Below are 23,092 nucleotides of genomic sequence, written 5' to 3'. Positions count from 1 at the left end.
AATTGTTTCTTATATGGTTGCTTTTATCTATAAGTTGGTGCCAATTTCGATAAAGGATAAAGAAGTGACACGCTTGAGTAGGTAGGTAGGTACATATGTTACGTTAAAATTTTTTGTTGAAAATGAAACTTTTTTCCATTTGTTGCTTCGGGCAATAAAGATGGGTTTTCTGGTCCAACAGAGCCAAATTCGAAAAAAATAAAAATTACCTAACCTTAATAATAAAAAACCAAATTGCGTGAAATGAGGAGACAGAAATTACCCAACTATTAGCAGAGTTCAATCATTTTGAGAATGTTTCAAAAGAACGCAATAAAACTGCGACTACAAATACAGCAATGGGGTAGGGAGGGATAGGATAGGGGCTCAAATATTTGAGGAATTTTTCTCATCAAGCATGTCATCAAGAGACATTATCTGATTTGAAGCCAGAAGCCATTATTTGAAAAAGGGGAATTTTTCAGGTGTGAGTAAGTGTGTGACATGTGACTTCTTTTTTTCAATTTTTATTTTTCGACATTTCTTCTCAGTTTAAAATTCAGGTTGCGGTGATCTTTTATGCTCACTCACTAATTATTTATTCAATTCAATTATTCTGATGCACATTAATTATACATCTTGAGGAGAAAATCAGTAAAAAAACGTAAAAAGTAAAATAATTACATAATACATACCTAATTATTACTTATTAAATAGAAATTTTAATTTTAATTTTTTATAATTTTTGAAATTCAATTTTATGAGCTATGACAATTCAAATTATTGCTCATCTCTTTCAGTCTTTCTAGGTATTCAATTTCAATCAAGAAATGAAATGAAAAATTTAATTTGAGTTTTAATTTTAAAAAAATAAAAATAAAACATTTTAGTTGAAATTGAAAGCAGCCTAAGCCTAATAAAGTAATAACAAATAATAAGTAAAGAAGTAAGTATAAGTGAGGAGGTTGGTGACAAAGTTAGACAAACGCCATGAAGTTAGTTTCGAGAAAATTGAGGTTTTTTATCAAGTACAAAAAAATACGCAGCGCTGAATTTTCTACCTTACTGTAAAGTATGGATGAAGTTGGGTATTGACTCTTATAGAATTTTTAACGCTCTTTTCATTGCCGAGGTCCATTTCTCACAAAATAGTTCATAACAGGGTAAAAAACGCGTTCAAAGTTTTTGAGGCAAATCTTTGACTGAGTTTTGTACCCTTTTATGAACTATTTTGTAATTAACGGACCTCGGCAATGAAAAGAGCGTTAAAAATCCTATAAGAATCAATACCTAACTCAATTTTTTTGGAAGTGGCGTTTGTCTAACTTTGTCACTAACCTCCTCAAGTAAACTAAATAAAATAATAATATATTAAATAATTATAAATTAATTAAATAAATTCAAAATTCAACATGAATTCAACTTATTACTTATTCAACACTTTTTTTATTAAAAAAAAAAAAAAAAATGTTCAACTCGAAAGTTGCAAATATGAAGGTTATGGTATTGCAAGATAACGTAGGCACTTGCGAAAATTTCAAAACCTTGAAAAAAACAGTGCTTCCTTTAGCTTCTTTGTATAAAAATGAACTGGAAATTTTAATTAAGTTGAAAATTACCAGAGATGGAACGATTACCGATTATAATCGATTATAGCCGATTATAATCGGCCGATTAAAATAATCGGACAGCATCGATTAATCGGCCGATTAATCGAATCTTGGCGCTACCTATATTGTACTAATATTTCAGGCTTTTTCATTGGTCAATGGTTAAGTTGCAATGGGCCAAGGTACCGATCGTTCCGCATGACGTCATGTTTTGCTGTGTTTGGCCGTCGATTTAATCGACCGATTAATCGCCGTCGATTAATCGATTATTTCCGATTATTTTGAAGAAAATCATCGATGTAGCATCGATTATAATCGATTCCATCTCTGAAAATTACTCAATTATTTCCATGTTTTAATTAATTAAACGTCGAATTAAATAATCATTCAAATCAACAATTTGTTTTCACTCAAAAAATTCATTCAAATGATCATCAACACGAAAAGGTCAATTTTATCTAATACATTTTAGAATGGTAAAATGCAACACCTGAAATACGTCATTGATAGAAGATTGTTCTATGGCCAACATATTTTTCTGAAATGACTGATTTTGAAAATTAATAAATTAATTATTGAAGTCATAATTTGATGAAATTTTATTCGAAGAATAGGAATTTTAAAAATTTGACCAACATTTTAATGAATGAAATAAATCTCAACCCATTTCGTATTGATTTCACTTTAGTATTCGAATATTAATATCACAATAATCGCAACAAACTGTTTACGTACAATAACGTGAACGAAAAAAAATGGCTTTTGAAATAATTTCAATGTAACGAAAATAATGATAATTTGCTCTTGACGAATAATCAACAACAAATTGACAAAAAGAATAGAGTTTTAATGTCAAATTCTCACTATATGTGGACTAATTGGTTAAGCTGATGACCAAATATTTGATTTCGTATTCGTATCGTTTATCACCGTCAACTGTACATTTATTGCGAAGGAACCGTGGATTTCAATCCTGCGAGCTATCGGTGAGTTTCACTCGTTATGTATTTTATGGCGCGATATTCTAAGAAGTGTTATTATTATGCATATTACTGATAATCGATCGCAGCGATCGCGTATTGTTGCGAAACTGTTGCTACGTATTTTTTGGATGGTTTTTTCACTCGTCCGTTTCTAATATTATGATTGCTTTATCAGTGATTGGAATCCGGGTCTGTAGCGAGGATGGACAGGTATATCGGAAACCCTGGGCCGCCGCCCTACCGTCGAGACGATCCTCAAATGATGTTCTACAGCCACAGGTACGTGATAATGACGCAAGCATCGTGTATTTTATTATCAGTGACACCATTCGGTGACGTTATTTATTTATTTATGTGTATATTTAATAGATACGAAGATCCACGATCTCCGGGTGCCTGGAGTCATCAGTATGACAGATACGGTAGTTGGTCAGCTCATCATGCAACAGATCGTTACCGTCCGCCACCGCAGGAAGAGCTACGTGCAGCGCGTTCATATCGAAAATCACCGTCGCCTTTGCCACATCGCGCATATACTCCCGTTAGCGTTAAAAAATCTCACACTCATCGACGAAAATCACGTTCACCTCGATACTCACCAGCGCCTCCTCCATCTCGATCGCCCGAATGGTTGCCGCCGACTAGAAGGGTTTCTCGTTCACCTGTGTATAGATCTCGATCTCCGATTCCACGTGCCTTTACACCACCGCCGATTTACCGAGGAAGGTCCAGATCACCGGTTAGTCATCGTAAACCTAGATTATCACCCGAACGAGTGAAACTGTCACCTAAAAGGCACGTCTCGAGGAAGAAATCCAGATCGGTGTCGTACGATAAAGCCCCCGTTGTTAATAAGAAACACGCCAAGAGAGCGTCCCCGGTTCCATCGGATTCGTCCAATTCGTCCGAAGACATTCAGGCCGATGAATCGAACAGTCGACATTCGTACTCGAGTAAAGTTTCTAGTAAATCTGATAAGAAAAGGCATACGATTAAAATGAAGAAATCGCTGAAAAGGCCACATTCTAAATCGCATAAAAAGAAAAAGAAGAAGAAGAAAGTACGATCTGTGTCTTCATCTCCGGTACAAGCAAACTCTCCTCAGACGCCACCAACGCCACCTCCTACGGCATCCTCGAGTAGTAAAAAATCACGTACTGTATCGTCGTCGCATATTAACGATACCAGTCTGTTCGCCAAACTGGTACGTGGAAAATATTCCAAATCCAAGAAAGAAGAGGAGGAAGACATGAACGGTGTCGCCAAAGTGGACAAAAACGACGAAGATTCCCTCATTCAACAAGATACAGATTCGAGTAAGTTATTTTTCTATCGTTACTCTATTCTTCGGAGTTTATTCGGTTTCGGTAAATTAATTCGTTCGTTTGTTTTTCGCAGAAGATTCCGATAAACTCGTTTCATCGAACGCTGAAAACGCGACGGATTCGGTAGATGGCGTTATATCATCGTCGCACAACAGTCATCCACCGCCAGCGCCATTGTCAGCGACACAAACACCAGTCCACGCAGCTCAATCGTCATCGTCAACCGCAGCGACATCTGCGACACTTACGACGACCACGGCCGCCGCTCCGACGCCTAACAACGTCGATAAATTGCCCAACGCGAACGCACCTAAGCTATCGAATTACCTACAAGGTAAAGGAATGTCACAATCCTATATGAATAACGTTGCGCACCATCCGTTGAACACATTGTTGGCGGAATTCCTCAAGCAAAACGGTCCCATGCCCGGCGTCATTGAAGAAGTAGACTTAACCAAAGAAGATGCCGATAGGCGTAAACGAGCTTCACAAAAGAGCACCTCGGCGATAGACGTCGATCACAAACACGGTGCTGAAAGGCAGCCTCATACGAAAATAAGTAACTTACCTATGCCACCGATGCCGTTCGCGTCGCAGACTCTACCTCTTATGCCAGCCGTTCATCCGATGCATCCGGATAAACTGAACGATAAACGAGCTGTCAAGAAAGCTCCTCAACTAGATAAAAGTTCGAGGAAACCTCCATCGCCCAGACCAAAACCTCATCCGGTGCCTTCGACTAGTCGTGGAACAAAGAGCCTAATGTCACTGCCATTACCTCAGACGTCAAACGATGGCGATGACTTTATCAGCTATTCACCCACCAGTCCAATTACGCCGCCTCCTAAAACGGCTAAAAAAGGCATCATGGATTTACCCTTACCTCCTGGTAAGCTTTCACCTATCGAGATTGATATATTTAAGTATTCGATTTTTTTATCCCCTAATTTTCGTCTCATATTTCAGGATCTTTGAACCATTCAAATAATACATTCGACGAAGATAGTAACTTATCTCGAAATAAACACGCGAAAGGCCAAAGTAAAGGTTCCGGTAAGCTACACGGAAGACCAATTGTGCTGGATAAACGCTCTTTACAACATAGAAAGAATTTAACCCATTGGTGCCAAAGGACGGTCGAAGCTTTCGAAATATTAGACCTGATCGGCGAAGGAACCTACGGAACGGTGTACAAAGCTAAAGATTTATCGAAAAGTAAGCGTATTTTTCATTTTTTTTTTTAATATCGTAAGATGATCAATTACCCGTTTAGTAAAATTTTAAATTCGTTCGAATCGCGCTACTAATCTGTTAAGTACCACTGGATGTGTCCCTATCTAATCGCGAATTCAATTTTAAAATATTGTCGAATACCTAAAAGTAATAATGATAAAGTTATCAGTCGTCCTCATTCGAAGTGTACCTCGTAAACGTCGAACTTCATTCTGGTGCCAAAATTATACTCAGATGATTTTCTTTGTTTCTACGCTTTCCTATGTAGTTGATATCTTTTACTGTGTTATTATGATGAGAATGACACGTGTTTCTTCGATATGACTTTCGTTTTTTCGTTATTTTTTAAATCTTAATTTTGGCTTTACTGACTCTGACTGAATTTAAAATTATTTAGACAAAAGATTTCAGTTCTTTCTCAAAAAAAAAAAAAAAAAAGTTGTAATACTCAGAGAAATTTTTTATTTTCAAGTTTCGAATTTTAAAAATTGATAACTGATTTAAGATAATTAAATCGATTTCGAAGCTACACGCCAGTTTAGAACTTATTTAAAATTACGTATATTGGAATAGAACCGTGATCAGAAATGTGCTCCTTGGTTCAAATTTTCTGCCCATTATTGATAAATTAATTATCTTTGAGATATTTCTGCAATGGATTTAGTTTCTTGATTAAGAAAATTTTACTTTCGAGAAGAATTTCATTTTCGCCCTATCTAATTGTGCGTTTCTCATCCCCCCCCCCCCAAAAAAAAAAGTACATAATTGGCGTATAGAAAATGAGGTTTTAATATTTCATCTGAATCATTCTATAATCCGAAAGCCCAGTTTTCACTTTTTTTGCAATAATTTATGTGATCGTGTTTCATACATATTTGCTCTTAGTTTGTTTTTTTTTCGTGAAAAAAAAATCAAAAAAAAGTAATTTCGAAATTGTTTCTTTATTTTGACCAATGACAGGTCAGAAAAAAAATAGTTTTTCCCATTTGATTTATAGAAAAATTGGAAATTATTTTTCATCGCTAATTATCAATTTTAAATGAAATTTACAACTTTTGTTCAAAATAACTTCAAAGCAAATTCCCCTTTCCCCTTTGGAGAAATATATGAATCACCTTACCCCGGTAGAATATTTTTGGTATTTTGTTTCTCTTCATTTTTTGAAAGGGAACCTTATTTTTTTCAAAAATGAGTTTTTTGGGTCTGTAAATTGAACTTTTGCCCAAAATATCTCAGAATCAAAATCTCTGAGAGAAAAATGAATAACAATTTACAATGAAAAATTTTATGTTCTCTAAATTTTGTATCTTTGGTTAATTTTTTTTCGGAGGACTCAGTTTTTTTCAAGCAATGATTTTCTGCGATGAAATGATTTTTAAAAGATTATAAGTTATGACTTTTTATCTCGAACTATTGATTTGCACAAAATATCTCAAAACAAAGCCCTCTAGAAAAAAAGTAGCTCGTGAAACTCAAAATTTTGATGAAATTAATCTAGAAAGCTATTTATGTATTCGTGAAATACCCTATTTTTGACCTCATAAGTGGATTAGTGGTAATTTTAAACTGTTCTGGAGCCTCCAGCAGATTTTTGGATTTCCTATCGAAATCTTTCGGAGGTCTTAATACGAATTATTCTGGAGCCCTCGAACCAAAATCTTTAATTGGGTGGGTAATTCTTCAATTTTTTCTGGAATTTTATGCAACCTAGCTAAAAATTATGATGAAATGATGTCAATATTAGTCGTAGGAAACATAACTTATTTCAAGGTCAATTTTTAACCCCCCCCCCTCTCTCTCTCTTCTCCGATGAAACTCCAAAGTTCGAAAAAATTGAACATTTTTTGAAGCCATTTGAAGAACATTCGAATAAAAAGAATTGAAACAAAAATTTTAAAGCTTAAGTAGGTAAGAAAAATTTGAAAATTTTTTGTTCTGGAGGGAAGTAGAGAAGAGGGGTTAAGCACTGGCCTTAAAATCCAGTTTTTTTACTGGATCTTATGGCCATGATTTCTGACTAGTTTCCATACAATTTTGAAAAAAAGATTTCAAAATTTTGGCCAAAAATTGTTGAAGCTGGAAAAATTTTAGTTCCTCTTCTTCTACTTTTCGTCTTCAAAGGACGAAATATTTGACAAAATATCCCTCTGAAAGTCGTGCTTTTGTGCTGCTTTTGTTGTCTTGCTTTTTGGACACTTTGTACTTTTTTACATTTAAAGCATAAAATTTTCCATTTTATTTTCATCATTTTTCACCCAAAATTTGAATTTTTTCGCTGTTTCTTGTGTCATGGATAAATGGAAAAAAATCAATAGGAAAAAGTTTTAACCCCTCCCTCACTCTCAAAAAATTGATTTTTTCGAAAAAATTCCCATTTTTCAATTTTTTTAAATCAAACTGAAATGTTCCATTTTTTCCCTTTGTTTATTTCAAAATATTTTTGAAGTAATGAAAAAATGTTGGTGTCTAAATTGATTGAAAAAAGTCATAAATACGATAAGTATCCAAGTTCATTGTTGTTGAATCATTTCATTTAGGTATTTTTCAAAACATTTTTCTGAAGCTAGAAAATCCAAGAGTTCGTCATGCAAAATACCCAAATTTAAATTCCCCCAAAAAAATCGCCAAAAATTGAAAGATGAAATTCAGCGTCTCAAATTTGGCCTGATAGTGTCACATTTTTGATTTCTGTTCGATTTTCCTTTGTTCGGCTCAAAAAATTTTCCATCGGTTGGGATAACTCAATAGTGTTGGATTCGAAGAAAATGAAGAGCGTTCAATTAGTCAATTAAGTCACTATTTTGGATTTATAATTTTCTAAAATTTGTCTTGAATCAAAGATTTTAATATTATTCGCATTATAATTAATTTTGCAGTATTTTAGTCCCTGAATAAAAAATTTTTGGCATCAATTACCGTAGATGTCTGACCTACTTAAAAAAAATTGACAAATTTAAAAATTAAAATCATCTTTACAAGTAAGTAGTATTTGTATCGTATCGAAAGTGATTGCTGTTTTTCGAAAACGTTTTTCAGAGAACTCAATACATTCGCAATATTCCCCCCCTCCCCTCCACCCTCAAAGACTTATAATTTTAGTATCATTTTTATACTTTGAAATTAAATTAATTTCAGTATCGTTTAATTAATCGACTATTTCTACTTTAATTCCAGATACGGTGGTAGCGCTGAAAAAAATCAGACAAGAGAATGAAAAAGAAGGCTTCCCTATTACAGCAATTCGAGAGATGAAAATTCTAATACAGTTAAATCATAAAAATATAGTCAATTTACAAGAAATTGTTACTGATAAGAGGGACGTGATGGATTTTAAAAAGGTATGTAAATAATTAAATATACTTACCGTATCCGTTGAAATATCGTACCTACGCTGATAAGAGTACTCGCATGTTTATTATTATATCGTTACAATTCGTAGTATTGTGAATAATTTGTTCCATTGTACTCGTATATTGACGATTATTTGATTTTTGTGTTTTTACAGGACGAAGGACAATTCTTCTTCGTGTTCGAATATTTCAATCACGACCTGATGGGATTACTGGAATCAAATATAGTCACTTTCAACGAATTTCACAACGCTAGTATCATGAAACAGTTGTTAGAAGGGTTGAACTATTGTCATAAGAAACACTTTCTGCATCGAGATATCAAATGCAGTAATATACTAATGAATAATAAGTTAGTATCTCGACGAATTATTTATTTAGAATTTTTCGATAAAAGATGAACTAATGGTTGATAATTTTTTATGTATTTAACAGAGGACAGGTGAAGCTGGCGGATTTCGGATTATCGAGATTTTATTCGTCCGGTGAAGCTAAACGTCCTTATACTAACAGAGTGATAACATTGTGGTACAGACCACCGGAACTGTTACTCGGTGAAGAAGAATACGGTCCGGCGGTAGATGTTTGGTCATGTGGCTGTATTTTAGGAGAGATATTCACCAAGAAACCCATGTTTCCTGTGAGTTGAGTTGATGTTGCATGTAATCTTACGAGTATTCAAATATGTTGAAAAACGCCGAATATAACCGGGCCGGTTTTTTTTTCTTTGTTGCTCGTATCATTAGGGAAGCTCCGAAATCATGCAACTAGATTTGATATCAAGGCTGTGTGGATCTCCTGTACCGTCATCGTGGCCGGCTGTGATTAATTTACCGCTTTGGGGTACGTTAAGACCGAAGAAAGTCTACAGACGTAAATTACGCGAAGAGTATTCGTCGTTACCAGCACCAGCGTTAGACTTACTCGATAAAATGTTGGAGCTCGATCCGGAGAAACGGATTAGCGCCGATGAAGCGTTGAAATCAGCCTGGTTACGTGATGTTGTACCGGAAAAGTGAGTGAATTATTCGTATATTGTAAAAATGCAGGTGTCTGTAGTAGGATCTCTGTCGGATTAGAAGCAAAGGGGCATGGCGTTTTTCAAAAATTCTATTGTTTGAAAGTAGTTTTTTTTAAAGATGGTCGAATGTTGGTGATGACTTCTAATTTTAGATGAAATTGCTCATTCGAAATTTTGAAGGAAAATTAAAGTTTTTTTGGGTGGGGAAGGGTAAAATTTAAAAGTGTACTTTTATGATTTAACTAAAAAAATTTAATTATTTCCAAACTCGAACAAGCAGTCGCGTTCTGAAAATTAACTGAAAATGAGGTTGTGAAAATAGATTTTGATTCTCTGAACTATTCGGTAATTTTTCAAATAACGTGATCAGATGATTGATTTTTTTTTATTTGAAAATTTAGAAAAATTAAATTTCGGCAATCCAAAAATGGCCCCAATATTTTACAGATTTAATTGAAACTTTTCCAATAACATAATGAGATGATTTTTTTTTCTTTTTTGGTTTGAAAATTAGAAAAATTGAATTTCTGTAATCCAAAAAAAGGGCCCAATATTTTATACATTTAATTGAAACTTTTTTTCAAAAAATTATCCTTTTTTCAAGTCTTACAATACTCTCTCAAGGCCACCTCAAAACATGGTGTTCTTAGTGAATAATCTTTTTTTCGATATTTTGACCTCCTTCCTTCCCCTCTGCTTTTTTATTCAGTTCCTTTCCTTGGCTGATATGATGAACTGTTTTATTGTAAAAATCTTGCATCAAACCAAGTAAAATCAAACGAAGATAAGCTGGAGAAATTCTACATTTTTCATTGAAATTCATTCTAAAATTCATAAAAACTGAATTTGATATTCTAAAAAATTGTGAAAAAGTTCTATTTGATGAACTAGTTACGTTTCAGAAAAGAGTATCGTTCTCACCTTGAAGAGTTATTTAAGAAGTGTGAAGGAAACGGGGTGAAATTTGAAGAATACCTCCAAAATGTTAAAAGTCAGGCCCGGCGTTAGCACTGTCGCATATGTCGCAAAGTGCGACACATCAGAAATCTGTCGCCGAATGGGAGAAAATTTGAAAAATTGAAAAAAACGTCAATTTGGTAGCAAAATTGTTAATTTGCCGACAAAATCGCCGATCTGTTCTCAAAATTCTCATTTTTTTCAAAAACTTTTGCCCTCGCTTCGCTCGGGCTACATTAATATTTTCTATTTCTTAGATTCTTCATGATTGTGCTTGGAAAGTATTTTTATTTAGACTTTTAAAAATGTCAGTAGTGGAAAACTGACTTTTCACATCAAAATTACAGCTGTTTTGCTTCTTGAAACTTCAAGTTTTTGATAGCTTTAGCCCTCGCTTCGCTCGGGCCAATGTTCTATTTTTCAAAACACAAATTTTCTAAAGCTTTTTCCCTCGCTTCGGTCTGGAATTCAAGATACTGATTTCAAAAATTTTAAGAATATGAAAACCAAATAGAAAAATTCTAGAAATGGGAACTCATGAATTTGCATTTTTCATATGCTTTGAGTAGGTATTATCATTTTTTCTGAACAGATTCATTAGTTTTTCAATTTTTTTAACACAGCACGTTCAAATTTTGATTATCGCCGGCAAAATTACGACTTTTTGTCGGCAAAATGACGTGATATCCCCCCCCCCCCCCCAGTACATATGTTAAATTGTTCACAAAAAATGAATAAAGAAATATCGAATTGAACATTTTAAAAATTTGAACCCTCCTCCTTCTTTTCACACATGAAAAACTGGCACACCCTACTGGAAGGTCCAATTACGCTTAGGGGGGAGGGGGGGGGGGTCTTGGCTACGCTTCTCATATGTAATTTTTTTGCGACACACCAGAAAAATTTACTTCGCCGGCTCTGGTTAAAAGTGTATCTTTAAGAGGAAGAGGAAATGACTTTCAAAGTTGCCTTTTTGCTGGTGTGCCCTGCTGTCTTGCTTTGGTCTCGTTTTTTGTCCTCAATGCTGCTAAAAAAAAGTCTTGTTTTTTCGCCAAAATTACCAAATTTACTCAAAAAGCTCTGCTTTTTTTTGGTCAAAATTACAGAAATCCTGCTTTTTTAATTTTTTAAAAATCATGCTCAAAATTTTTGAAATCTATTTTGTCTTTTTTCTGAATTTTGTTTTTTTTTCATTTTTTTCATTTTATTTTTCAATTATTGAAATTGGAAAAATTTTCACTAGGTGAATTTTTGAAATTTTTGATTTGTCTGTCTCTTTTCTTCAAATTGAAACACGTACCTGAAAAATTCTGTTAAATGTCCTGCTTTTTCGCCAGAATTTTCCAAAACCCTCGTTTTTTTGCCAAAATTACAAACAATTTCTGCCATTTTCCTGCTTTCTTGAAATAATGGCCCGAAAATTATACTCTTTTGTCAAAATAGCCAAAAAGTCCTGTTTGTTCCTTTTTTTTTTCATTTTTTAAAATTTATTTCAGTCAATATAAATTGTAAAGTTTTTCTTTTATTCTCTTTTTTCATACTTTTTTTCTCATTTTTCAAGTTTTTTTTGAATTTGGAAAAATTTTGGCTTGAAGAAATTTGAACGTCCCTTTCCCTCCTTCTTCTCTTCTTTGATGAACTGTCCCAGCAAAAATTCTGTTTTTCCACAAAATTAATACTTACTTACCTAGTCTTGTTTTTTTTTTTTTTTTTTTTTTGCAAAAATATTAATTTTGACTTTTGTGTACAAAAATTGCAAAAAATAAGTAGTAATTTTTGAAAAAGTTGCAAAAAAAAGTAATCTTTGAAAAAATCTGCAAAAATAGTGATTTTTGAAAAAGCTGCGAAAAATAGTAGTTTTTTTGCTGCACTTACAAAAAGAGTGGTTGTAATTTTTCAAGCAAGAATTGCAAATAAAAATTGCTGAAAGTAGCATGTTTTTGACAAAATTTTAAGAAAAAGTTGTTTTTTTTAAAACCGCAAGTTGCTGTTTTTTGCATAAATTGTAGGAAAAAGAGAGCATTTTTTTTGTTGGTTAAAATAGCAAAAAAAGGTGATATTTTTTGTAAAAATTGCTTTTAAAAATGCTGTTTTTTTGCAATAGTTGCAAGAGAGAGTTATTTTTTCAAAACTGCAGAGTGCTGTTTTTTTGCAAGAATTGTAGAAATGAAGAGTCTTTTTTCAAAAATTGTAAAAAAGCTGTTTTTGTAAAATGCAAATGCAGAGTTCCGTTTTTTGTAGGAATTGTAGAAATATAGATCTTTTTTTTGTTTTTTAAATTACAAAAGGTGTTCTTTTTAAGAATTTTGAAAAATAGCAGTTTGTGTCGTTTTTCAGAATAAAAATTTCAAAAAAAATTTTTTTGCTAAAATTGCAAAAATAGCCAGCTTGTTTCTATATTTTTTCTCATCAGATTTTGAAATATTCTGTGTTCTATTCGGCCTAAAAATTCAAATTTTTTGATGAAATTTCTGAATTTTTAAAAAAAAGTTATTTTTTTCATCTCAATTTTATTCATGAATTCTTCTTTTGAAATTTTTTTCTTCGTTTTTTTTTCAAATGTGTTTAAAAATAGTGAATATTGTCTTGGCCCTCCGTTCTTCCTCTTCCTTTTCCTAATTGAAATTTTTTTTTTAATTTTTAACATTTTTTTTTCAAATAATATCAAACTTTGAAATGGTTCATGGGCTTCTTTTCTCATTCGAACTAAGCTTACCTAATTATTGCATGTAATAATATTTGAGAAACATTTTCAATTCTTACCTGTAAAAAAAAAATTGATACTCGTAATTTCTGAAATAATACGTATTAAATTTGTAAATTAACTTCTACGTTCTTTTTGTCGCATAGAATGCCCGTTCCAAATCTACCGACTTGGCAAGAATGCCACGAATTATGGAGCAAACGACGCCGACGTCAGCATAAATCGGAGCATCCGCAAGGTTCGGAGAACGCGTCGTCGTCGCATTCGAATCAACCACCGAACATGGCTTCGCAATCTTCGCAGTCAGGAATGAGTTCTGCACCTTCTTCTGCTCATCCCAAGTATCAGTGAGATTCGCTCTTTATTTTTGTTGTTTCGTTCAACTGCAAGAGAGTTGTAGGAATTCTTCACTTTGATGTGTATCTAAGGGCGTAAAAACTTAACGGATTGGTGATTCGTTTCTGTCTCGATAGAGGGTTTTTATACGTTAGACTACAAAATTCTAAAAGAGAATCGATCGAATATAGTGATCGATTTACTTTTTAAAAAATGTGATTACTGAGTAACGATGATAGTTTTTTATTTTCCTTAAGTCGAGAGGAATAGTCTTCTTGTTGTACGATTGCGTCGAATTCGAATACACGTTGTGATGCCGAGATGCATTATGTTGTTTGATAGCATAGAGTATAAAACACGCGTATAAGGGTAATTTACCGTAAATTTTAATTTTTTTCTTTCTCTTTCTTTCGAATCGCGTCGTCGCACGTCGCGTCGTGTCGAGTCGCGAACAGACGTGGTACATTTTTATCGTAAGGACTGATTTTTTTTCTTTGTTTGTTTTAATTTTTAAGTTTTACCTTGTACACTTTAAATAACGTATTTATATTGGATTTATTCGTACGCGGAAAAATATTTATGTATAATTTTGTAAATGATGTAAATATTATTAATTGTTACGTCAATAAATGTATTCCATTGTCCGCGTTTGGTTTTATTTTTACAGTTAGACGGTCGTTGACCGGATTGAGAATTCGTGGAAATAATGAATCAACAACACTAAACATACACCGAACGAAAGAAATTATTGCAATCGTAATCGTAACTGATTGAAACAGTTGATCAAAAACCTTGAAAATTGAGATTGAAAGGCGCAATTGAGTCCTAAAAGAGCTCTCAAGTCAAAAAAATAAGTTCAAATTCAAAATCGATAACAAAAAATTTAATATTAATTAATTCGCTTTTTCGTCTACATCTCGAAATAGGAGGATTGTCGAAGCAAACGAAGCCCAAAAATGGGATCTACCGGTCCAAAAACCTACCCTGGGACACTTCACTCGACATCATCCCCTCTGCATCCCCTAAAATAATTAATTTGGAATAATGAACCAATTAAATATTATTTTAACTATTCGGTTACATGTACTCAAAAATGCCATTATCTTGAAATAAAAGGATTATCGAAACAAACTAGGTTCAAAAATGGGGTATACAGGTCCGAAAACTTACCCTGGGACACCTCAGTCGACCCTTATCCCCTCATAAAAAAATTAATAACTGATAGTGAACCTTTTTGTTCGATTTAATTAATTTTAAAATGTCTCATACACAAAACTGAGATATTCTCAAAACAATTGGAGTCCAAAAACGGACTCTACAGGTCTGAAAACCTACCTTACGATACTTCACTTAACCCTATCTCATCCTTATTGGTAAAATAATTAATTGCGATGGATGAATGGCGCCATCTAATGTAAAACGAGCGAACTAAATTAGCTCAAATTCAAAGACCACGAATTTATACTTCAACACGGACCCATAACGCCATCTATCGGAAGATCCAGGAACTACTTAGACCAAGTTAAAATTTTGGACCAAGAGACCTGCTAATACCTTATATTCTCCTAATAACATTACCCGTTTTCTGACCCATTTGAAACAGTTTTCGCGGTTTTTGCGTTGTCGAATGAGTTGCATATTCATCAGAAATAAGGGGCAAAGGTGGTCAAATTGAGCAATTTATTAAAACGGTGGTTTTTTTATGAAACTTTGAGGGGAAATTTCCGCAACTCGATGCAGGGGGTGGGGTTTCAAAGGTGCTGAATTCATTTTTGAGGACATTTTCGAGTACTACTCAAGCAGAGCCTGAGCTTCAAGGGAGGGGAGGAAAAACTTTAAAATGAGCATACATATCGTGTGAGGTATCAAAATATATGTTTTTGAGCCTCCCCAACACGAATTTGATATTGGTTTGCCCCTAAAACTGAAAGGGGCTGCAAAAGGGGAGGTGCAAAATTTGGAAATGAGATTAAATATCATGCGAGGTATCAAAATATATGTTTTTGAGCCTCCTAAATCCGAATTTGATGCCATTTTGGGCCTAAAACCGAAAGGGGCTGCAAAAGGGGAGGTGCAAAATCTCAGAATGAGCTTAACTGTCACGTGAGGTATCAAAATATATGTTTATGAGCCTCCTAAGCATGATCATGATAATATTTTGGCCCTAAAACCAAAAGGGGAGGAGCGAAATTTGCAAATGAACATAATCATGAGTAAGGTATCAAAATATAATTATATTCTTGAGCCTCCTCAGCATGAATTTGCTATTTTTACGGTGATAAAATCTAAAGGTGGTGCAGAGGAAGGGGGGGGTACAAAAATTGAAAATGAACGTAATCATCATCAGGGATTTCAAATTATAAGTTTTTGAACCTTCCAAATGTGAATTTGGTGTTATTTCTGAGCATTAAACAAAGAAAGGCTATCGGGGGGGGAGGGGGTGAAAATTTTTAAATGTCCTTAATTATCATATAAGGTATCAAAATATATATTTAGGACCTCCCCAACACGAATTTGATATTATTTTGGCGCCCAAACCTGAAGGAGCTTCACAAGGGAAGATGCAAAGTTCGAAAATGAGCTTTTATCATGTGGAATATCCATATATAAATGTTTTTGAACCTCCCTAACACGAATTTGAAATTATTTTCGGGCTAGAACCCAAAAGGAGGTTCAAGGAAGAGGTGCAAAATATTAGAATGAGCTGAATTGACAATATAATTTTTTTGAACCTGTCTAACGCGAATTTAAAAATTTTTTTAAATAATTATTTTTGAAAAAAAAAAAAAATCCTGAAAATTTCAAAACGATTGAAAATTTTTACGAGCCGATTCGAGAGATCAAAAATAACCTAAATAGCAGAATAATTCCAACTCCATCAGCGTTTACACACTCATTTAATACTGCATCACTTACAACATGGAAACTGGTACAAAAACCAAAAAAATAAAATAAAATAAAATAAGCTAAATATAAAACATATAAAGTATAAAACCCAAACAGAATAAAATTCTTAATAAATATACTGAAATATGTAGGTACTTCAAAAAATATGGACGTTATCAAGACAAGTCAAACTAAACCAAGCTCTATTTCGTGCTCCCTGAAGTTTTTTACACCTTGGCAAACTGTAAATTTACCTAGCACTTCCTTAATTTGAAAGCAGGCAACGTTTAAAAATATGTAAACAATTTCCTTCAAAATATAAATTCAAAGTTCTGGCCCCTCGTAATTTTTGATGATCCACGCACCGATTTCCGAACTTTCTTCTCTGCAATTTTTTTTTTCAAAATAGGTAAATTAAATAACACAATTTCTGTACAGTTAGATTTCTGTTCACCATTTATGGAACACCCAGTGCAAAAATATTGATCTACGTTCAACTTTTTCCGATTACAAAGAAATCAATGTGGTCAAACGTCCCCTGAGTTCCAACTTCACACTGAATTAATAAATTAAAAATGGCTACAGTATTAAAGCTTCTCGAAAAATTCATATTTATACTATTATAATTATAGGTATAGGGTTCTCGAAAAATATGGCTTACTATTGGATAGTTTAGCCATAAAACCATCGGTGCTTGGTTGACCTTAGCTCAGTAAGTACCGTCCAAAATGGTAATCGTGAGTTTAATATTGTAGAATTCCAACCAAAAAAAAAAACAAAAACAAAATAATAAATATAAAATAAAATGGTAAAAAAATAAAACCTTTTAGAAAGGCTTCGTATCTTAAAGATACATAGTGGTCGTTTTAAAGTAAATAGGTACTTGAAATAGGTAGGTAATTAATACAAACAACGCATTTAAATCACAATACATCAAAAGCATTAGATAGGTACAAGTTACAAGGTAGGTAGGATCGGAAAGGTAGGTAATACAATAAAAAGATAGGTACATAACATCAATATATAGGTAACATTTAAAAAAACAAAAAAAAATAAAGGACTTTAAGACACACGTGCGATGATAGCGTAGGAAGGAAAAAAAATCAGGTAGGTACATACACAAATAAATTGAAAAATATAAAAGCGGAGAGAAAAAGGAGGGCATTTGTATTATTATTATAAACTTAAGGTACCATTACACTCAAAAATGTGAAGAAAATGGCCAAATAGGAATTATATAGAATCTTCGAAAAATACCATAAAATATAGATAGGTATAATATTTCGATATATTAAATCAAAACAACACGAAAAAAAAAAAATAACTGGCATTATTCCAATAAAAAATGGACGTGTTATCGTTATCGATAAATAGTCTGCATTCGAGGAAATATGTACGTATAATGTATGCGATTATTATTATTATTGATATTTAGAAATTCTGCATGCGAATATGTATTACTGTATTTTTAGCGTTAAATGTCGCGTTATTAAAATTGCTATGTGTATTATAAAGTGTTTGCTTATTTTTATGACATATTATGTGTATATCGGTTGTGGGTGTATCCTTGGGTGATGATATGGTAACATGAGAAACTGGAAGATGTCCGTTGTTTTTCTTTCTAAAGATGTACTTATAGTTGTATATTTGGTATTCGGATTTGCAACAGTTGCCTATTAAAATAAATCATCGATAGGGTATTTTTATCGCGTAAAAAAATCAATACGTAATACGTGCGTAATTTTTGAAAAACAATCTGCATGATATACGTACTTGTTTTCTTAGATTTTTGCGATAACGTCGGTTGTGGGTGTACTTGGGTGATGGCACTGGCAACACGAGAAGCTGGAAGGTGTCCGGGAAGAATGTTCTTTTTCTAAAGATGTAGAATTTGGATTTGGAAATGTCGCCTGTGAAATAAATTATTGATAGAGTATTTCATTTTTACCGAGTAGGTACCTATTTTAAATCATACGTTCGCTCGGGCTCGTATCTTCTTTTAAAGAAAAACAACCATAATATTACTTACTTGTCTTTTTTTGACTTTTTCATTCTTTTTAGATTTTTGCGAAGTACCGGGCTGGCTGGAATCTTTTTCTTCTTCGGGTTCTCGACATTCGGACTTGCCTGTGAAATAAAATAAAATTCGTTTAGTGAAAATTACATTGTAAAATTTGATCGTTTGCCACCACATTAAACGTTTTCAAATTAAACTATAAAAATATCAACTTAAAAATTACAGATTAAATAATGTTACATGTATCGTTGAAAATGTAATTCCTTTACTGCATGAAGAAAGGTATCTTAACTATCTGTAAAATTTAGGAATCGGACAACAAATAAATTAAAAAAAAAAAAAAAAAAAAAAAAAAAAACACCTGAAAGTATGGATTACCTGTTATGATCGAAATCAAAAATTCAGGGCTACTTTAGCAACTAAAAAAGCTCGAAAAAGTTGATGTAGGAAAAAAATCACAAGAAAACCTATACTAATGTTCTGAGTTGAAAAAAAACTTTTTTGAGATTTTATAACAAATAAGCGAGATATTTGGAGAATTTTTAGCAAAAAGCAAGACTTTTGGGGATTATTGGCAAATAAGTGATACTTTTTGCAGGTTACTGGAAAAAAAGCTAGACTTTTGATCATTTCTGGGAAAAAAAGTAAAACTCTTGCAATCTTGCTAAGAAACGGAAATTTTTTTTGACAAAGAAATTATATCTACTTATTTTCGTAATTTTTTTTCGAAAATCGTGACTCTTTAAATGCATTTTTTAGATAAAAAAACGAGACTTTATGGTAATTTTTGGTAGGTACTTTTAGGTAAAAAAAACCAAGACTTTTCAATCGCTAAACAGCTAGAATTTTTTGTCGTTTTTGACACAAAGCAAGATTTTTGGACAATTTTTTGAAAAAAAAGTAAGACTTGGAATTTTTTGCAAAAAAAAAAAGAAAGATTCTTATGAATTGACTGGCAAAAACTTTTTGACAAATTTTCATTTGTGCCAACTATTGGCAAAAAAAAATGATACTTTTTCAAAATCTTTGTCAAACAACCGAGACTCTTTGGCATTTTTTTTGGGCCAAAAATGCGACATATTTGAAAACTAATTTGCAATTTTGAAAAAAGGCAAGTTTTCTTTGCTGTTTTTTGCAGTGCAAGAGGCAGAGCTTTCTAACCGTAACGCTGAAAATGCAATTTAGCCAGTTGAAAAAGATAAAAAAATGTTTATCTGCAAATTTTCACAAATAATTATTCCTTTTATTGATATCATTACTATTTTTTTTTCTTCAAGATGTATGAAAAAAAATTTAATTTCGGAATATTTGTACAAAAAAGTAACTTTAGTTACCAAAACGTTGAAAAAATAACCTGTAATAAACTTAGTTAGGTACTTGAAGTAATGAATCGATTTCCGATCATGATCAATTTTAAATCAGGCTGGTCCAGAACCCGAAACTATAATATACCTACAATTGATTTTTCATTTCGAACATGATCAATCTGTAGAATCGAAAATTGGAAATGAATTGAGTTTTCGAGTTCGATTAATCGATTTTAAATTATGAAGATCGATTTTTGACCGGAAGATGTAGATCCAAGGCTACAATTTTATTTTTCATTTCGAATATTAAATGAAATTATTGAAAATCGAAAATTAATCGATTTTTATGATTCGATTAATCGATTTTTGTGATTCGATTAATCGATTTTTGTGATTCGATTAACCAAATTTTGTGATTCGATTAATCGATTTTTGTGATTTGATCAATCGATTTTTATGATTCGATTAATCGATTTTTGTGATTCGATTAATCGATTTTTGTGATTCGATTAATCGATTTTTGTGATTCGATTGATCGAGTTTTATGATTCGATTAATCGAGTTTTGTGATTCGATTAATCGATTTTTATGATTCGATTAATCGATTTTTGATCACGATGAATTTTTAATCGAGATTCTTAAAGCTAAAATTAATTTATCATTTCGAATATGACCAAACATATGGAATCGAGATCTCGAATAAATCGATTTCGGGGGTTCGAATAATCGATTTTTGATCAGAAAGTTCAACATTTTAGGTCCAACAATTGATTTTTTATTCAATACATAACCAATCATATGGAATTGAAAATCTTGAAAATTGAATTCATTTTGTGGTTTCATTAATCGATTTTCTTTCATGATCGATTTTTCATCAAGTGGTGTTGATCTGAGGGTAATACGGCTATAATCGATTTTTCATTTCGAACATACCTACCTAATAGATTTTTTTAATCATGAACATTAATTTTTGATCGGAACCAAAGTCCATTTGTGAGCCTGAAATTGACCTTTTTTAAATTTTATTAAGGATACGTAGATCACATGGAATCGAAAATCGCAACTAAATCGATTCTAAAAGTTCGATCATTCGGTTTTAAATCATGGAGTATGTTTTTGAGGCTAAAATGTACGTATCTTTCTTTCATTTCCAACATGATCTATCATGAATCGATTTCTCAGGCTCAATCGAGCGATTTTCGATCGTGGTCAATTATTGATCGGAAATTCTATATTTTTGAGGTTAAAATTAATTAGGCATTCATCTCGAATATTATCGATCATACGGAATCAAAAACCGCAAATGAATTGATTTTTGGTGTTCAATCAATCGATTTAAGATCGTGATCACTTTTTGATCGGAAACTCTCTTCTTGAGCCTAGAATTAGTATTTTTTATTTTGAAATTCTGGATTTTATTTTTGGCCAAATTTTAAGAGTTGAAATTTGATTCTTTTTTCAGGAAAAATTTAAAAAAATTGAACAAAAATTGAAGTAGAAAACTGAAAATTGATTTATAAACGTTTTTTTTGACCACCTTCCTCCCAATTTATTTGTGGTCAATGGTCATTTCGACTTCGAGCCTTTTTGGAACCACAGATTTGAAATTTTGAGTTTTCATGCGATATGACGAGGTTTCGAATTTTCAATAAATTGACTAAAAATCGAAAATTATTAGCTTATGAAGAGCTTACGTATAAGAGCTTTTTTTTTCTGTATTCGGTCCAAAAATTTTTCTGCCAGATAGATAGTTTACTTGTTGGTTTTAATCAATAGATCAAGTCCCTGAAAGAAAAAATTGGAAACTTTTTTTCAACATCAGAAATCTTTTCATGAGAAAAACCAAGCGTCTTATGAAAGAAACAAAAAAAAATCAGGCAAACTTAGCCAATTGAATTTTAAATAATTATGGTTCATCAATTATGAAACACCCTGCACAGATATTTATTACAATCGAAATTATCGATGACTCGCCAGTCCCAATCGTCATTTCATAAACAAAAATGAAAAGAATTATAAATTGTTTTTCGAGGAACGAATAAATCAAGCACGTACAATTTCAAATACCTATCGCCACAATTCGCAATAAAGGTTGTCAAAAATAAACATTTATCTAATGTATAAAAATGGAGACCTCTAAAAGTACTCGTAGTGCCTTAAATTCTAAAAATAACAAACCTTCGAGAGACCTTTTCGCCAACTTGAGTCAACAACCTTATAGCAGACCTTATATGTACCATAGAATTACGATAGATAGACTTGATTATTGTATAAACCTTTTTTTTCTCTACTCACACTGAGTACCTACTCTCGTGTGTCACGCCAAGTCATTATGATCGTATATTATATCCTTGAATTTTATATGCAAACTTTTTCACTCCGCTTTTTAATTATCTAAAAGCCACTCGAAATGTATCTCGTATTCGACCTTCGATAATTTTGAATGATTTAAAGTTTTCCTCTTCATCGCTTCGTTTATTCCAATTCATTGAAAAATATCCTTTCATTAAAAACAAAAAAAAAAGAACTCTTTTCAAAATTGTAGGTACACAACAGATAGGTGAGTATTTCAGCGATATAATTGAACCAATTATAATAAAACGAAGCGCTTTTCGAGTCTTCGAGGTCAACGAATCCCTTCCTTTTTTTTAATAATAAGAATTTCACATCGATTTTCCATAAAAATATATAACTTATAAGAAATTTGAAAAAAACACACCAAACAACACGATGACGACGACGACGAAAAGTGAGAAGAGCAATGACAACGTATCCAAAAATACCGATGAACCGATGACGTGAAAAATTAAAAAGGAAATTCTCATTCTTTCACACGCTCGGTTGCATTTCGATATGACGCAATTTTTTCGCCAATTCATTCAGCAAAAGTATACGAGTAGAAAACGTGCTTCTGCTTACAGCGTAATAATAGATTCGATTGTAATCGTTTATAGCGATGATATTTTGTAACAAACAACTCGAATGAATTCACTGCAAATTGATTTGCATACCCTCTATCGAATTTTACGCATTTTCTTTAGCTTTCCTTTTTCTTCTGTCCCTTTGTGGTGTTTTTTTCCCCTTCATTTTTACGCGTAATTTTACGATAATGTGATGTTGAAAAAGGAAACGGTCTTTTGTTTTGAGCGAATTATGTCGAATGAAAAGCTCCGAGCGCGGAAAGAATTGAAGCTACACAATGGCATTATTGCAGCGGAGCCGAATTGCGATAAAAAATTAAACGATGGTATTTCGAGCACCTATTATTTCAAGAGAGGTGTACGTTGATGAGTTTAGCCTTGTTCGTATATAATACGGGTTATATTTTCTTTCCTTGAAAGCGAAGACGTAAACTATTTGCTTTCAAAAGGTTATACTCTTCTA

General features: G+C 32.6%; 2 protein-coding genes across 3 annotated transcripts in view; one reads left to right on the top strand and one right to left on the bottom strand.

Moving 5' to 3' along the window:
* The first annotated feature begins 2,111 nt into the window (after window positions 1–2,111).
* LOC135846091 (cyclin-dependent kinase 12-like) lies at window positions 2,112–14,142 on the top strand. Its single transcript, XM_065365094.1, has 10 exons — window positions 2,112–2,575; window positions 2,748–2,851; window positions 2,942–3,888; window positions 3,971–4,786; window positions 4,864–5,112; window positions 8,305–8,468; window positions 8,636–8,832; window positions 8,916–9,120; window positions 9,227–9,495; window positions 13,309–14,142. Exons 2-10 carry the CDS (start codon window positions 2,775–2,777, stop codon window positions 13,511–13,513), a joined length of 3,129 nt encoding a protein of 1,042 aa, XP_065221166.1. The 5' UTR covers window positions 2,112–2,575; window positions 2,748–2,774; the 3' UTR covers window positions 13,514–14,142.
* Window positions 14,143–16,378: 2,236 nt separating this feature from the next.
* LOC135844420 (tetratricopeptide repeat protein 21B-like) overlaps window positions 16,379–23,092 on the bottom strand; it is a 217,528-nt gene continuing 210,814 nt past the window's right edge. For both annotated transcript variants that reach the window (XM_065362622.1, XM_065362623.1), the window contains 3 exons: window positions 18,414–18,511; window positions 18,158–18,294; window positions 16,379–18,057 (listed from right to left, as the gene is read on the bottom strand). The gene's annotated coding sequence lies outside the window, so the exon portion shown is untranslated. The remainder of the gene's footprint in view (window positions 18,058–18,157; window positions 18,295–18,413; window positions 18,512–23,092) is intronic.

This window comes from Planococcus citri, chromosome 4 (assembly GCF_950023065.1).
Source record: "Planococcus citri chromosome 4, ihPlaCitr1.1, whole genome shotgun sequence".
Taxonomy (NCBI): Eukaryota; Metazoa; Arthropoda; class Insecta; order Hemiptera; family Pseudococcidae; genus Planococcus; species Planococcus citri.
This window is presented reverse-complemented; position numbering and strand designations above follow the sequence as displayed.

Excerpts from the sequence above, each read along its gene's own strand:
- LOC135846091 (XM_065365094.1), top strand. The coding sequence starts at position 2,775 with ATGGACAGGTATATCGGAAACCCTGGGCCGCCGCCCTACCGTCGAGAC. Across the intron at positions 9,121-9,226 it reads CCAAGAAACCCATGTTTCCT|GGAAGCTCCGAAATCATGCA; the intron begins GTGAGTTGAGTT and ends TCGTATCATTAG. Across the intron at positions 9,496-13,308 it reads CGTGATGTTGTACCGGAAAA|AATGCCCGTTCCAAATCTAC; the intron begins GTGAGTGAATTA and ends TTTGTCGCATAG.